Source organism: Apiospora phragmitis (assembly GCF_038363925.1).
Source record: "Apiospora phragmitis strain CBS 135458 chromosome Unknown utg000011l:1.0-3236445.0:1.0-3240683.0, whole genome shotgun sequence".
In the NCBI taxonomy this organism is placed as follows: Eukaryota; Fungi; Ascomycota; class Sordariomycetes; order Amphisphaeriales; family Apiosporaceae; genus Apiospora; species Apiospora phragmitis.
This window is the reverse complement of record NW_027117411.1, coordinates 1,479,442-1,496,568: the sequence shown is the minus strand read 5'-3', so window position 1 is coordinate 1,496,568 and position 17,127 is coordinate 1,479,442. Positions and strand designations below refer to the sequence as shown.

Genomic DNA, 17,127 nt, shown 5'->3' with positions numbered 1-17,127 from the left:
TCTCCTCGACCTTCGCTTGTACTACTGACTAGCTCGCGGATGGAAAGCCGCGTGGGAAAAGAACTAGTAAACGTTGAAGAAATACCAACAGATGTCGCGAATTCCGGGGTAAGGAGTGCACAGTTAGGAGGCACTCTGACCTGCCGCTATAGGACACCGATATCTCCGGCTTCAATCACGTTTCCGCTTGAAGTTTCTAGGCAGCTGCCGTCAAGCATAATCAGTTTTTATCGCAGGATGGTGTACAGTACGGCGGGCACCCCCCATTATTGACCAAGTCACTCTTTGCAATGAGGGAATTCAAATATATTTACGCGGTAAGTCGTAAGTCAAGCTACACCAGCCGAATCATATCCTACATCATTGCGTAGTATCACCTCATAGCGCCGAAGTCGTCGTCCATTCAACCTCCCGACCTGCCTACGGTACTACTTCAATCCAACAGTGGGGCGTAAGACGGAGGGAATCTCCCCAGGTCAACATCCATTGAACACCGCCCGTAACTTTATACCCATCTTCCTGCTTTGCTATCTCATCATCATCTGCCGTCTTAGATGCGATCGCGAGCCAGTCGTCAGAGGTTAAGTAGCGGAGAATGGAGTCCTCACCGCTAGGTACGGGTGACTCGATTGCCACACTACACCTACAGAACTATGTGGGAGCCTTTTTCGAGTCTCGGCATAGGTGAGTTGAATGAAATCTCTCCGTAAGCAATGACCTGAATCTAATGCCATGGTAGCACCTCAAGACTGGAATGGATCTATCGGGTATCCTATGTTGCCAAGACCGGTTATATACAGTTAGCTCTTGTCATCTTCTCTGTGCTACTCGTTGCCACGCATCTCACACGACGGTCTTTCTCGCGGGTCACCCATCCAGAAGCAAATGCCTCGCCAATCTCGCTGCCCTTCGAACTGTGCAGTCAAGCCTTGCGAGCATCCACGCTGGCGTTTATGATCGTCGCTGCAGTACGACATGGCGCAAACTGGGCAAATGTTGCTATCTTAGTTTACGCCTTCCTGCTCGGTCTTATTCGACTGGTGAATGATATCGAGTGGCGACATGTCGCCTTACACCAGGTCAACCTTACGCTGGCGGGGGCATGGCTGGTTATTGTGGTCGGAGAACTCATTCCGTCGGTCGACGCCGACGCGGACTTTGGGCTAAATACTATGATGATCTGTAGTGTTGCAACGTTGAGCGCGGCTGTCTTTGTTGCGCTTGCCACACCAAGAGAATGGGTGCCTCCTTCGCTGAACCTCGACTTTTCCGAGAAGATTGGCCCTCAAGACCCATCGCCCGAGGAAACGTGTAGCTGGCTCGAGTACTATGTCACGTATGAATGGCTTACGCCGCTGCTGTGGAGGGGTGCTCGTCGTCAAATGACCATGGAAGAGCTGCCCAAGCTTCCGTGGTACGATGAGCCACTACTTCTCCTCACAAGAATTCAGGACGCAAGACGTAGGTCTGGATCTACCATGGGCACGCTGCTTCGCTTCCTTTACAAAGAGCTCTTCATCATGACTGTATACGGCACTCTTGCTTTCACTGTTGAGCTGGTTGCTCCTTATGCTCTGTATCGCCTTTTGCAATACATTGAAGCCCCACGACCGCCACCATCCGCCCGTGGGTGTGGGTTATACTCCTGTTCGTAGGTCATCTAACTCGTTCCGTTTCATTCCAGCAGTATATCTTCACATCGACCCGCATCATTGTTCGTGTGAAGTCGGCCATGACTCAAGAATTGTACTACAAGGCAATGGGATCCATGGAACTGGACGACGACGTCTTCCAAGAGATATCCTCTACAGGCAAGGGCAAGCCTGAAGAGAAGAAGTCCCAGGCAACCTCCACCGGTCGATTGGCGAACATGATGAGTGCTGACATCGACGCCATTACTAACGGCCGGGACGTCATGCTTATTTTCGTGGGTATACCTGTTGGGACCATGGTGGCTCTGGTTGGCATGTACAAGCTTCTCGACTGGCCAGCTCTTGTTGGTATCGCCATCATGGCCGTACTATCACCAGTTGGGGTGGTGCTTGCTCAGCGCATGGTTGTTCTCCAAAGGAAGGAGAGACAAATCCAGGACTCCCGTATCTCTGCTATAACTGAATACTTGACATCCATTAGAGCGGTCAAGTATTTTGCTTGGGAGAATGCTGTGGTCAAGAGAATCAGCCAGATCCGCCTGGGCGAACAGAATCTTATCTGGAAGGTCAACATGAAGTGAGTTCCTTGTTTAACGGATTGTAGTTCGTCGACTGACCATTCTGCTAGCTACGTGTTGATCAACTTCCTTACCGAGGCAGTTCCCATCACGTCCCTCCTTATGATGTTCACTCTTCATGTAACAACTAGGAACCAGCCCCTGACTGCAGACATTGCGTTCACCGCCATTACATTGATCCGCTCTATTCGCCGGAATCTGGCAATGGCAACTGGCATGTCTAGACAGATCACTGCAGCTGGCGTATCCCTGAAGCGAATCGATCGCTATTTCAATAATGTCACGCCGCTAACCCAGCACGACGTTGGGCCATTGCATATTGAGGATGCCACTTTCCAATTGCATAAGAAGGCAACATTTGTACTTAGAAATGTAACGATCGAATTTGCCTACGGTGGGTTGAATGTTGTCACCGGGCCGAGCGGGAGTGGCAAATCGACGCTGTTGATGGCAATTCTAGGCGAGACTCTGGTTGAATCTGGCCGGGTCTCCAGCCCCAAAGATATCGCGTACGCGTCACAGAGCGCATGGCTGCAGAATGACACGATTCGTGGGAATATTCTCTTCAACAGTGAGTTCGAGGAGGTGCGCTATAACCGCGTGATCAACGCATGTGGGTTGCCCATTGACTTCGACGAATTCCCTGAACGCGACGAGACCGAGGTTGGAGAGAATGGTACCTCACTTTCTGGTGGCCAGAAGAGCCGTGTGGCTCTGGCCCGTGCCCTATACTCGAAGGCGCCTGTTCTTCTCCTTGATGACATCTTCTCAGCTTTGGTAAGCGACCTTCGGGCCTCATCTTTTCCTATTCCGGCATGTTTCGGGAGGGGTCAAGTACGCGGCTCGCTGCAGCATTGCCTGATTCTCTCCCGAGACATACGGTCGATCTCCCAAAAGAGCAACACTAATACCTGAGAGTTGATAGGACGCCAAAACTGCTGCATCAGTATGGGCAGACTGCTTCTGTGGGGAAATGCTCAAGGGCGAACCATCGTCCTGGTGACTCAAGTACCCTGGATAGCCCCGCAGGCAGATCTAGCCGTGAGCATGGAGAACGGTGCGATAAAAGACATGCAACGAAACCTCGGTGTCATCCGCAAGCCGGTATCTTTGAAGGAAAATATCGCTAACGGCGGCAACGTTGACGCCACGGTAGAGGTCGCAGCTAGCCGTACTGCTAATGGAAATACTAGTGAACACACGAACGGCACAAACGGTACGAACAGCACGAATGGTGCGTCAAACTATGCTGTGAAGTCGGTGGAGGACAAGCGCCGAGACGAAGTTACACAAGAAGCCCTGAGTCTCGGGCCAACATCGCGCTTCCAGTTCTACAAGTACCTCCAGTACTACGGCAACCCGATTCACGCGATATTCGCCCTCGCCTGCAGCTTCCTCTCTGTTGCGTCCGCTGTCGGTACCGGCCTGTGGCTCGCGGTCTGGGTCGGCGCCTACGACGGGCCGGGCGCGGTCAATGTCGGCTTCTACCTGGGCGTCTACGCTGCTTGGAGCTTCGGAGAGATCGTCCTGACCGGGCTCACCACGGTTGGCTACGAATGGGGTGGTTGGCATGCGGCCCGTACCCTGCACACGACCTTCATCACGGCCATGATGAACGTGCCCCTTTCCTGGTTCAAGGCCACGCCGGTCGGCCGAGTCGTCAACCGCTTCTCTCGCGATATGTTCTCGATTGACAAGTCGCTGCCTGCTATGCTCCGATACTGTTTAGAGGCTTTCATCCGTCTCTTCTTCCAGATCGCGGCTGTCGGCTCGGTTCTCCCGGTTTTCATGGTTCCAGCGGCATTCGTAAGTTCCATGGACCCCCGCCTGTTATTGCAAAGGTGGCTCGAGTCTAGGCTACTTACGCCAGTTACTGCGCTTTTATATTGGACAGTCATACATAAGTCGCACAAGGATCCTTGCTGACTGGTGATCTAGTGCTGTTGTGTTGGTATAATTGCTGGCGAGATGTATACCCGTACTGCCGTGGCGGTTAAGCGCCTCATGGCATCGGCGCAGTCTCCCTTGTTCTCGCAGTTTGCGGATAGTCTGGCGGGGATTGCGATTATTCGAGCCCGCGCCGGCATGTCCACCATATTCGGTGACCAACTCGCACAGAAACTCCGTGTCTACTCAATGGCTGCCGAAGCAGCCTACAACTGCAACCGGTGGGTGGCCCTGAAGATCGACATGGCCACCACACTGGTCACTGTTGCTGCCGGCGCCATCGCCATCGCTCAAGCAGGCACGGTGGCCGCTGGATTGGTGGGATTTTCTCTCACTAACGCCACAGTGAGCACACGTCATTCTTAGGGATTGATGTGTGGAATTTGCTAATACCTATGTGTAGACACTCAGCAGTCTGATCATTATGCTCGTGCGGGCGATGAATGAATTAGAAGTCGAACTCCAAAGTGTAGGTTACCTAAACTCCTTGGTTTCATCATCATCTTCTGAGATACTGAAAAATTCTAGTTCCACCGCGTGCGGGAATATGCCTCCGTCGAGCCAGAGGAAAAGCCGAAAGAATACGGCGAGGCAGGACATTACACTGACAATGAAAGCTTGATCATGCCTAAGGAGTGGCCTAGGAACGGCGAAATTGAGTTCCGCAACGTAACCATCAAATACAGTGACGACGGCCCTGATATTCTGAAGAATATTAACCTCAAGTTCGCTGCTGGCGAAAGAGTCGCTGTGGTGGGACGAACCGGGTCGGGCAAAAGTACGCTAGCTTTATCGCTCCTACGATTCACCAACATTGTATCCGGCCAAGTCTTCTTCGATGGTGTGGACATTACCAGTTTTCCCCGCAGGAAGCTCCGCGAGGCTCTGACCATTATCCCTCAAGAGGCGGTCCTTTTCACTGGGGACGTCGGTTCGAACCTCAACCCGGGCAACGAGATCCCCATTGAAGTGGTCAAGAAGGTACTGCAGTATTGCAGCGGTATTGCTTCGTTCAAGTATGACGAGGACGCCACGCCCGATAGCCAGCACGACGGGGCGGAGGCCCAAGGGATCAACCTCGCGACTGCGGTCAAAGCCAAAGGCGACAACTTCTCGCACGGGCAACGGCAGGTCCTGTCGCTCTGCCGGGCCCTCGTGCGCAAGAGCAAGCTCATGCTGCTAGACGAGGCGACCGCCAGCATGGACTACGAGACCGACCAGGGCATCCAGGAGGTCCTGCGCAAGGACCTGAACGAGCACGGCCGGGACCGGACCCTGGTCACCATCGCGCACCGCCTCAAGACCATCATCGACTACGATCGCGTGGTCGTGCTGAGCGCGGGTCACGTCATCGAGTAAGTACTTTTATACTTTCTCACTCATCCAAGTACCTAGGCAAACCCGCCGGGCTGGGGCTTTTGACTGATTTGCGGTGATTTGTTTGTAGGAACGGAAGTCCCAAGGAGCTCTACGAGGCCAAAGGACCGTTTTACGATATGATGAAGCACAGCGGTGAATTTGACGACCTCGTCAAGGTTTTGGATACCAAGGAATAGGACACGAGCGGGGGAAGTCTCGACTAGACTGCAAAGAACCTACTATAAACACCATGGAAGTACACTGGTTGAGAAAAACACAAGTAGCGTAAATACCTAGTTTTTGGGCCTTTGGCGGTCTGACCATATATGTAGCGAGATCTGGCAAGGTTAGAAGGGAATTTGGCTATATTCCAGCTACTATGAAGTCTATAAAGCAGTAAGCAACAATACATTTTGTATATCATGATGATTGCCACTGAGATATTGGCTTCTGGCTATAGGGTGCCCTGATTGGTAGTCCCCGGTAGTGTGGAGTTGTGGGGTTATGTGCATAATTATGCATCTAAAGAAATGAACCAGCTAACCAACTGCACTCTCCACCCTCCAGGCACCACCCAAACGAGGCAGAACACAAATCATCCATTGCATGAGTATCTCGACTCCTGAATGCTAAGCCTTCCAACCAATAAGAACCGTAAACAGTCATTTCCTCATTACTGGGTGCAAACCACTGCCCCAGACCTTGTGCCCTCTGCGTCGGACAGCTGGCTTCTGCGCATTGGCTAATGCAAACCTCCTACCTACTGATATGAAGTGACTACGATATCGTGCTGTCAAGAAATAGCCTTGCCTTTCTGGAATTGAAAGAGTCACTTCGAAGTCAGGTAACCATGGACGCCACAGATACCGATCGAGATATTTGGGTTCAGCGAAACTCGGCAGACCTGATTGCAGATTTTGACCGCTCATTGGTTCCGTTCTTGCGGCAGCGAGATGGCCAGTTACGGAGAAGAGTCCGAGCAAAGGAAGTCACGAGACTGGTCGATCGTGTAAGTGCTTCAAGATTCAGCATGTTCCTGCCACATCCTCTAATGCAGGAAATATAGGTGCTGGACCCTTTTCAGGAGCTCCCACAGTTGCTTGATCCCCACCTCTCCAAGTTTCTTCCCATTTTGGCGGATGCCTATCTGGAACTGCTCCAAGACCACCGGAAGTCAAGGGGACTGTCCACCCGTACTGAGCTCCTAACCCCCATGCCCAATGCTATATGTAGGCTCATATACTCTTTCTGCAAAATCCGGGGGAGAAGGTGATTGTAAGGTTTCTCAACGTCAGACGAGGTATCTCGAACTTCTCCTTTTTGCCCTCGAGGCATCGGAAAAGGAAAGAGCGGAAGCCCAAGACTCCCAGTCGAGCATATCGTGGACCTGGCATGAACGATACGTGGTTTTACTATGGCTCTCGCAGCTTTTCTTTGCCCCCTTCGATCTTTCAACCATATCATCTGGCGATTTCGATGATTCAGGGCGGCCTGTACTGCCGGGCCTCGAATGGCCTGGGCAGATACCTGGTATCACACTAAGGGTTATCCCGCTTGCTCTGAAGTACCTTGCATCGCCGGGAAAGGAGAGAGATGGCGCAAAAACTCTTCTCATACGCCTGGCCATGCGGAGAGATATGCAAGAGGCCGGCATTCTCAAAGCGCTTGTGCACTGGGCTCTCTTTACTTTGCGACCACAAGCGGATGGGCCTGCAGATACGCCCTACTATTACATAGGAAGTCTCAGTTTCCTCGCTGGCGTACTGCAAGCGGCAGCTGACACTTCAATGATGAATTCACTCTTGGGCCCGATCTACTATGCGGTCAATGGGGTTTCATCCGAAGATAATTCCACATTTGCCATAATCAAGGGCTCGGCACTTGCAAGGAAGATGATGATCAAGGTGATCAGAAGTGTCACCACCTTGACACTGCGGAAAGCAGATCAGACCATGGCGGACACCGAGATGGTCGAGACTTCCATTGGCTATTTATTTGAACACTTGGCAGATAACGACACTCCCGTCAGGCTTGCTGCTAGCAAAGCATTTAGTGTTATTACACTGAAGCTTGAACCAGACATGGCTGTTCAAGTCGTCGAGGCTGTTCTAGAGTCCTTGAACAGGAATGTCCTGTGGGTCAAAAGCCAGTCGAACCCTCTCGGGCCACGGACTCGAGACCTTACCTCTGTCGACCCTTTGGAATGGCACGGGCTGACGCTGACACTATCCCACCTTCTGTATCGGCGTTCGCCTCCGCCTGAAAGTCTTGCAGATATAGTTCAGGCTCTACTCCTGGGCCTGGCCTTCGAAAAGCGGGGAATATCGGGTGGCTCTGTCGGTACCAACGTTCGTGATGCCGCTTGCTTCGGAATATGGGCTCTAGCTAGCGATACAGCACCGCTGAGTTACTGCAAGTCCCAGTGAAGTCAACAGTCGTAGCTGAGGCTCATCCCGCCTCTGAATCAACCTTGCAGTTACTGGCTACTGAGTTGGTCGTCGCTGCATCTCTTGACCCTGCAGGAAACATAAGAAGAGGCTCGTCTGCCGCCCTCCAGGAGCTTATTGGAAGACACCCGGACACAGTGGTGGAAGGAATCTCGATCGTGCAGACAGTTGATTATCATTCTGTGGCGTTGCGCTCCAGGGCCATTGATGAGGTTGCCTCGAATGCTACCAAACTCTCCCCGCAATATGGTGTGGCCCTGATGGAAGGCCTGATCGGATGGAGAGGAGTTGGCGATATGGATGCTGCGTCGCGAAGGGTTGCTGCCGCTTCACTTGGTGCCCTAGGTGCAGAAATAGCACGCAATTCGCCCGAACCCCTGAGCCAAATCACATCATTTGCTGAACTCCTTGCGGGAAAGATCGATTCGCTCCAGAAGCGGCAAAGTGAAGAGCGGCATGGTCTCATCCTTAGCTTAGCTGCGGTGTTCAACGCCATTCCTAGCATAATTGGTCCGAGTGGAAACAACAACGGTTGGAAATTGCTGCCGCTGAAGCAATTCAGGACGTACTTGGAAACCATGCTGAATGGCTACAAGGCGACCGCGTACAGAAAGCCCGAGCTAATTGCAGAAGCACTCGGCAAACTTGTGGTGTCTTCTTACCCTATCCTCCTTGCATGCCTCAATAGGGGTAACGGAGGAAACGGCATTGACAGCCCGAACCATCTAGTATCTGGCCCGACAATCTTGTCGGCAGAGAAATCAGCCTTGCTACGCGCGTCTCTACAGATGGTAGACGAGGCCAGGGCAGATGCTAAGCCCGAGTGGAAAGAATTGACTGCTCTTATGCTTGAAACCGTCGACACATGGTTGGACATGCATGATCTGGAGGTAGTGAGTTCCTCGGCGCAAGCTGGTTTGATCTTGTTACTCCTTTGCGCGCAGCCCCAAAGGAAGCACATACTCCAGACCTGGTGTGACAAAGTTCGGGTTTCTACTACATCCCGCGACAAGCATGGCGACGGTTTCTTCCGAGCGCTTTCTGGGTCATACCGTATCATTGCTGCGTCGTTGGACACGTCGGCTGCACTCGACCAGATCACGATTGCAATCTCGTATAGATGGTCCTCAGATTACATGGTCGAAGCCCATGCTGCCATACTTCAGAGCCTCGTGGGCCAAGATCTGTTGCGAGTCAAAGCATCAAGCTTTGTCCCTATCATACGACAGGGGTTAGGTGACTATACCACCACTGCTCGTGGAGATATCGGCTCCCATGTGCGACTAGAAGCGATCAAAGCCACCAAGACGTTGTGGGAACAACATGTGGACGAGCATGGCTCTGATGGCCTCTATGGAAGCATTGCGATTTTGTTACCAAGTATGCTCAGACTAGCCGCCGAAAAGCTAGACAAAGTTCGCGTTGAAGCGCAGGCTGCGATAGCTTTGCTTCTATCCCCAAGGTGTGTAATTCTCCATGATTTAATTGACTAGACAACTGACGATATTATAGTTCCGCTCTGATCTTCCGTTATTTGTCCTTTTCTTCTAAAGAGTACTTTCAGTATCTCTTGACACTGGATAGGCCAGACGGCTTCCGAAAAGGGGTGGCTGATCACTGGCCAACCAGCGACATGGACTGTCTGTCTACGATGCTAGCGGGGTTGGTAACTTCAGCAGATACTGGAAATGAGGAGCTTGTTATTGCCAGCCGTGCTGCAGTTGCCAGTTTCTGCGACGAATCACACGAGAATCTGTCCAAGTTTGTTAGGGCGCTGTTGCAAAATCTCAAGGCCCACCAAGGGCAGGATAGAGTGATTGTGCCGACGCTCGAGCTGACGGCGTATCTCTTCAATGTCGGCGCACTGCACCGAAGCCAAGACATCAACCTGCGCCAGCTCTGCCTGCTCACACAAAAGGCAGGCTACAAGACGGGGAATGTCCGCAAGCTTGAGGCTTGCATCAAGGTCTATGGGGGTGTGGCCGCCGCTGATCGGCCAGCCGACAATGATACGATGCCGCCCGAGCTAAGGTCGAAGAGAGGAGAGGGCATCGCTGAAGCGCGACGGAGATTGGGGGCGTTGTTACTACACCCATGGCCGCATGTCAGGGCCCTCGTAGTCGACGAACTTTGGGGATTATTCTCATTGGAGGAGCAGGCGTCAGATGGTAGTAGTATGGCATCCAAACTGCTCAGTGTCGACTGGGGCAGGGCCGACAAAGCGTTAGTCAAGAAGGTTGTGGGGGAACTGGGGCTTGACTAAAATGGTTAAAGTCGACATTACCGTCAGAATGGTTGGTATGCAGATCTGGCGAGGAGCTAGCCAACACGGGACGATTGCCAAGTGCAGTACAGTAGCCTAGCTATCGTATCAAGCCAATCCTGGTCTTTCAACGGCCCAGGGCCGTTGGATAATGCTCCGCCACCCGTGCCTCGTATAAGACGGCCGTGTTTGCAGGTCCCCGTCAACCGCGTAGAAAGGACAGCAGAATTTCCATAATAATGCTATGGACTGGTTCCCTCTGAACCAAATGCCCTCTAGAATGCTGGGAGGGGGTTTACGCCGTTGTACACATGCAGACATGTAATAAGCCTCCAATCATGGTCACATGCCTATTCGACTGCACACTGGCCCCGGAGCTCATCCGACTCCCCAAATGCAAGGTTACCACCCTCTTTCCCTCCCCAGTCCCGTCTTCTCGGTATCATCTACCCAATTTAGACTAGTGTGTAGGTTTCCATACATCCTGACATTGCACGACGTCGGGTTCCAATCAAACCATTGACCTGGTACCGTCGCACTGCACACAATCCCATGCGGCCTGTCTTATCAAGGTGGAGCAGCGCATCGACTTACGAGAATGACATGTATGTACGGAGGAGTACGTACGTACGTACGGGGGGTCTCTTGGTAGGCAATGCTACTGCGCGTGTGTGTAGTACAACATCAAATCTCTCTTCAACTTTCCAACCACCTTTTTCTCTCTCCCTCCCCCACACGCCGGAAGCGTATCCAACTTCTTGGAGGGTGGTCCTCTCTCTCACTATCACATCAATACGATTCCTCTAAATTACGGTTCGGGAAGCTCCTAAAAGATAACGGTAAAAGAACCCTACCTCAGGATGTACGTATCTACACATCAGTACTCAGATATATCTTGAATGGAGTTGGGTTCGATTCCTAACAGCGCTAGTAGTATTTGATCAGGTCCTTTGTCTTCCCTCTACTTGGTAATTAGGCGCATAGGTCAGGTTGTCAGTGGGGCCGGTCTCGAGTAAAGGAAAGTACCTGCCCGCAGACTGCCCATATTCAGTCAGGGCCCCCTTGCCAGCGGCTTCCCGTATTGTACCGGGATAGGTTTCGCAGTAAAGAAACATACCAACCTACCTATGTAGCCTACCTATTGACGACGAGCACGATACATCAGTGCAATATATTATGAAAGTGTAGGTGCTGTCAAGCAACCTCTCCCCTCCAGCTAGTGAACGATGTGTCAATGGTGGACGTTGGTATTCCCCAGATTTCGAGGGCGGGCGGGCATGTTTACGTCCTCAAGTCGCTCCTCACTCTCATGCCTGTCAGCGGACCCTTCCCCGTTAACTCCCCAAGGCAGGCGCCTAGACTCGAACTTCAAATTGCACGCGGTAGGCGGTGGCTTCTGTGGCGCCATTGAACCAGGCTGCCTGGCGTCCATGGCTATCAAATGCACGTTTGTTTGGAAGAAGCAAGAACATGTTAATCCTGCCAATACCGAATGATCTACTGACGAAGTACGTGCGGTGCTGATATCCAAGGATCCCTTATCTTGCGTGTAGCCAAGACGTCAGCACCAGGGTGCAATAGTCTCAGGCCATGAGGCAACCCGGCTCGACTTACAACTTCGTGTACTTTCATTTACAAGTATGTCTGGTATGTACACAGCCGCTACATACCAACCAGCAGCCGAAAATGACCCGACCCGGTAGGTCTCAGAGCGGCCCGTATCAGCTTCACCACGCTAACATGGAAGCTCTTTGCTTTTGTACACCGAGCACATTCCAAGTATTTCTATCGGTACTAGGCAGTTCCCAACCCTCTGGTCCGACTAGACGGATGGAGTGACAGTGCTCAACACAAAGGATTGTCAGCTGTACCCGACACAAATCTACCCGAGAGACTGGGCTGATACAAATCAAACCACCGTGCGATCTCTCTCACCAGTGGCGCATCAGTCTCATCGCAGGAGCCATGTACGTGCGCACACGTATGTATGATGGCCCTGCTCGCGGAGCAACAACCAGTAAAATTAAACTACACATGCAGATGGCGTCCAATGGATAGGTACAGCATGTACCATTATCTTACCTGGAGCACCCTTGGCAGCCCGTTGCGCTCCACCCTGACAGGGCCTCGGAGCATGGGCAAGGGTGCGCAGGAAGCGAGCCTGTAGCCAACCACCAGTCTCTCCAGATCATGTCTAGGTTCGTTGCACAAGCCCGAACGAATATTGATACCGCTCATCCTCTTGGTGCTTGGGGAAGGTCTGGTGTCTGGCACACATCCCCAAGCAATATAAACCCTGCATTCGGTTATCAGTCCAGTGAGAGTGGCCAGCCCCGAAATGCCCATCTGGAACTGCGGCGCCAAAACTGGCGGTCGCCTTTGCTGTGACGGCATGGTTGCTACGTGCTATTATTACCTGCTGGCCCGCCCTGCGCTTCCGCTCGACCACACCGGGCTATCTCTCTCCATTGCTATGACTCGACTCCTTCGATTGTCAATTTTTTTGTTATTCCTGGACGACCAATTGGTGAATTACAGATTTGTCTAGTTGACCTGATACCATGTCCAATTCACCGTCTCAAGCATCACAACATCGAATTTCAAGAAATCCGGGTTACCCATGTTACCAATTCCGTCGAGACCTTGGCCATTAGCAGGTCACAGACCACCAGAACGTCATAAGGTCCTTTGTCCCCGGATTTTACTATTGCGATCCAGTGGCACCACCGCCAGACAACCACTTCCTTTGTCTGCCCTTTTCTGGGGGTGGTCTCTATCTTCCCTGGACGGCTTGAACCTACATAATAGTCGTGAGCTGCATTCGGCTGGTACTGGGGCGCCTGTAGACGTTTTTCTCCCCGCTCGTCCCCTCTACGGAGGTTGACGGGCGTGGTGTCAAAGTCGGATAGAGAGAGATACGGAAGCACAATGACTCTCTATTCCTCGCCGCCGCCGTTGCACAGCTTCGACCAGGACAAGCCGACACTGTTAGTGTGCTGGTGGATAACGCTGCTTTGTGCAACCATTATATTTCTCCGGGTGGCCGGTCGGTTTATACGCTCGGAGAAGCTATTTACGGAGGACCGGACTGCAGCACTGGCGCTGATCCCATTGTTCTTGCGCATGGGATGCGTTCATGTCATCCTCATCTACGGCACCAACAATGCGCAATTACCACCCGGCTTGAGCGAACAAGAGATCCAAAGAAGAAGCGTAGGCAGTGGATTGGTGCTGGCGAGTCGGACCTTATATGCGGCAACGTAGGTCAAGTCTTTCATTGCCCATAATTTTTGTACCATCAGGGGTACTGCGGTCGTCTTGTAGACGCCCTGAGCTCAAATTAACCAGACATGATTGCTAACTTCAGTCGATTCTAACTCTAGGTTATGGATTTTGAAGAGTGCTATCCTGGATTTCTTCAAACGATTGACTAGCACTAGCTGGAAACGGTCTCATGAAATCATCCTGCTGTTCATCAGGTGCTCCTTGTGCGCAACATTCGTTGCTGTTCTAATATCGGACCTTACAGAGTGTCGTCCATTTCGCCAATATTATCAGGTGCTGCCAGATCCTGGTGGCCAGTGTCGGCAGGGTTACGCCCAGTTACTTACCATGGCGACATGCAACATGCTCACCGATTTATTTCTCGTCTTTTTTCCGGTCTCGATTATCATAAGAAGCCACATGAAGTTCAAGCGAAAGGTACAGCTTGTGCTGCTCTTTTCTTTGAGCTTGGGCGTTGTGGGTGTTACGCTATATAGGATACCGCACGTCGTGTGGCAGCAGGGAAACCAGCAGACCCGCTCACTGCTTGCATCAGTCGAGATCCTGATGGCGACGACAGCCGCCAATGCCTTGGTCCTAGGATCTTTCGTTCGGGACCGTGGAGTCAAGAAAAACAGATTTAGGTACGGCTCGGCCGTAGCCGAGTCTATTGAAGGCTCTGCACTGTCAGGGAGAAGACCCACCGTCACCAATCGGCACTGGGGGAGCGATGAAGACTTGGTGAGGGATCTGGGACTCCGAGTCGACCGAGAGTTGCGTCACGCGGTCAGTCCTGGCACGCAAAGCGACGGGCCACAGTATACACCCGCCCCCATTGCCAAGGTGCCCAACGACATGCGAGACTGGCAATTCCCTCAACGACAGAGAAGTAATGCAGAGCGCAGTGATGACTCCCTGCTCCCGTGTAGCCAATGGAGTCCCTCTCAGAGCAACTCCAGTGCCACGCCACGTCGGGTATCCTTCTTCGATGTTGGCGGACTACTGGAGGGGCCGGAGCACAGTGTTCGAGATAGCTTTAACTCGAGTATCGACCCGCTATCTCCAACTCGCAGTGCACCATCCCCTAGCAGACCTGCAACTGCTACAGGCTTCCGACGCGGCTCCCAAGCACTATTGCAGGACCTTAGTGGCCTCTTGACCCCATTTGGATCAAAGCCGACAAGGTCGAATTCGGGAAGCCCACCTGCAAGTTCAGGGACCGAGCTCGAGACAATACCACAGCATCCTCGAGAATCTCATACAACCCTGTCGATACGCGCCACCAAAACGAGCTGGTGGTTTTGGGTGGTTTGCTGAAGTAAATTCGGTTAAAGACACCACTTACCACTTCATACGAACGAGCATGGTTGAGATCATAATAAGCCTTGTTATATCATGCCCCCAACATACGATACAGCCCAATGAGAGAATCAGACATATGTACCACCAACAATACCCACGGAGTTTCGGACAGAGCGAGCCTAAGCATACCTATATTATTGTACGGCAAGGCAGATCTTGATCTGAGTGGATAATAGATCAACATATTGGGCCACGGCGTTTGGCCTTTTGGAGTTCCGGGAGATTCACGATTTTTTTTCTATTCTTCTTTTATCTTTTCCGACTCTATACATGAGCGGCTGCATGTACGAGGGCGCAATTTTCTCATGACTGTATGGCTGGAACGAACACATGAAATATTTTATATACCTGCTCCAAAAGGAAGAGCGGATCTCCCCTGGTTGACGGAGTCAGTGAGGCTGGCGTAAACTGCCGCTCGTCTCTTTATGTCTTCGTTTATGGTTCCATACCTATTCAGCGCCTGCTATTTCCTGGCGCCATCTGCAATATTTAGCTATTATACCCCCCTGAGAGGCTGCGTCCACTCCAGATTTACAGAGTTTCTAAGATGACTAGAGAAGACAGACATAAATGAAAATGTTCGACATATGATTGTCACGTCTAACGTTTCTATACTGGGTGTATACACTTAATCGTCCGGAGTAGTCGTGTCGTCTGAGGGGTAAGATAACCAACCCTGCGCAGGGTATCATGCTCCAATCTCAAGACCATTAAGATTACCCTACGTATAAGACTGGATGAACAGTACGAAGTGAGCTACACCAACCTTAATTGAACGTCTCCTGGTGTGGACGGATGGCTCCTGACCATGGCCCTGGAGCCGCACTAAAACAACCATGATGCACGCCACAAGGACCGAGTCACTGCTTGAGTATCCTCCACAAATAACCTCACACCCCTTATTACACAAAGGGGTCATTCGCTAGTGGCCCGGGTCCTGCGCAGACAGACTTGGTCAGATGCAAATAAATGCATTTGCATAGGTAGTCATTAAGCAACTACTCCGTATCTTGAGAAGTACATCTTTCTTGGGAATCCGTGAAACGCCAACCCAACCAAGTAAAGCAGCAACCATGCTCATGAGACGCCAATTATGAAGTCAACTTTTGTCCATTCTAGCCAGACTTTCTTTTCTTTTGTTTCTCTCTCCCTTCTCTTCTTTATACACACAGCCGGTAACTGGCATATCGTCCGGCCGTCTCACTCTTTCGGATGATCTTGACGACCTGGCCGCGCTTCATGCCGAGGTACTTGGCGACGGGGTCGCGGACGAGGATGCGGGGCAGCTGGGTCTCCTTGAGGCGGTAGCGCTTGAGCAGGGCGGCCTTCTCCTCGCGGCTGAGGATGACGTGGCGGGGGACGAGGTCGTGGTGGGTGATGTTGATGAGCAGGTCGTCCTCGAGGAACCACTCGATGGAGGTCCACTGGGCGAACTTGGCGATCTCCTTCTTGGCCGAGGCGGAGACGGGCACGTTGCTGACGAGCACGCCGGCGGCGTAGTTGTGCTCGGCGCAGAACTTGCCGAACTTGCGCATCTGCTCCGCGCCCAACGTCGACTCGTCCAGGAACTCGATCCAGATAGTGCCGCAGTCCGAGCCCGGGCTCGGGTCGTTGGGCGTCGCGGGCTTCTGGAATTTCCGCATCATGTCGTCGCTCGGGCGCGCGGAGAACTTGAGCAGGCTGCGGCTGTTGGCAGGGAAGGGGGGCGAGTCGTTAGCATGAAGCTGCCCTTCTGCAGTAGAGTAGTAGATGGCTCTTACTTCACAGTGCCCTCGGCAGATATGTATCTATCCCGGAATGTCTCCAAAGGCAGGGTTACTTCCTCCTGGGTGAGCTCGTAGCCCTGTAAGAACACAATGGTATTAGCAACCGCAATGCAACCAGAGAAAAGGGTCCAATGGCGTTGCGATATTTGCAACAGGCAATTAGGGACGAGCGCTATGAGCTGAGAGACGGGAGGGACGTACTCTATCGGCAGCCATTTCGTGAACGGTCCTCCATGCTCGCCAGGTTCGAACAATGGTGCGCTCGTTGGCTTCTCTGTTGGCGTCTTCCTGGTCGGCCATATTGGTGTATGATTGGATTTATACCAAGGATAGGACTGCTGCAGTGTGACGGCTTGGAGAGAAGGAGCAGTTGTCGCCGACAAGGTGGGTGGTGGCTGTCGTGGAAAAGACGGTTTGGCAGGCTTCTGGAATGGATGGATCTGCTATCAGCCTCGCATCAAAGAAAAATTGTCGAGCATTGCACGGCGC

At 52.2% G+C, this 17,127-nt stretch overlaps 4 protein-coding genes across 4 annotated transcripts; 3 read left to right on the top strand and 1 right to left on the bottom strand.

The window, feature by feature from the left end:
- Positions 1-595: 595 nt before the first annotated feature.
- Positions 596-5,733, top strand: PG994_013234 (uncharacterized protein; the record flags this gene model as incomplete). Its single annotated transcript, XM_066864643.1, has 9 exons — positions 596-684; positions 740-1,626; positions 1,656-2,229; positions 2,281-2,951; positions 3,240-4,036; positions 4,169-4,522; positions 4,581-4,646; positions 4,706-5,532; positions 5,625-5,733. 9 exons carry the CDS (start codon positions 596-598, stop codon positions 5,731-5,733), a joined length of 4,374 nt encoding a protein of 1,457 aa, XP_066709604.1.
- A 653-nt stretch (positions 5,734-6,386) lies between these two features.
- On the top strand, positions 6,387-10,246 carry PG994_013233 (uncharacterized protein; the record flags this gene model as incomplete). The annotated part of the gene is made up of 5 exons (XM_066864642.1): positions 6,387-6,545; positions 6,964-7,884; positions 8,013-8,876; positions 8,928-9,445; positions 9,496-10,246. The coding sequence occupies 5 exons, from the start codon at positions 6,387-6,389 to the stop codon at positions 10,244-10,246; spliced, it is 3,213 nt and encodes a 1,070-aa protein (XP_066709603.1).
- A 3,684-nt stretch (positions 10,247-13,930) lies between these two features.
- PG994_013232 (uncharacterized protein) lies at positions 13,931-14,827 on the top strand (the record flags this gene model as incomplete). Its single annotated transcript, XM_066864641.1, has 1 exon — positions 13,931-14,827. The coding sequence occupies one exon, from the start codon at positions 13,931-13,933 to the stop codon at positions 14,825-14,827; it is 897 nt and encodes a 298-aa protein (XP_066709602.1).
- Positions 14,828-16,032: 1,205 nt separating this feature from the next.
- On the bottom strand, positions 16,033-16,938 carry PG994_013231 (RNA polymerase Rpb5 domain-containing protein; the record flags this gene model as incomplete). The annotated part of the gene is made up of 3 exons (XM_066864640.1): positions 16,033-16,558; positions 16,633-16,715; positions 16,840-16,938. The coding sequence occupies 3 exons, from the start codon at positions 16,936-16,938 to the stop codon at positions 16,033-16,035; spliced, it is 708 nt and encodes a 235-aa protein (XP_066709601.1).
- Positions 16,939-17,127: the final 189 nt, after the last annotated feature.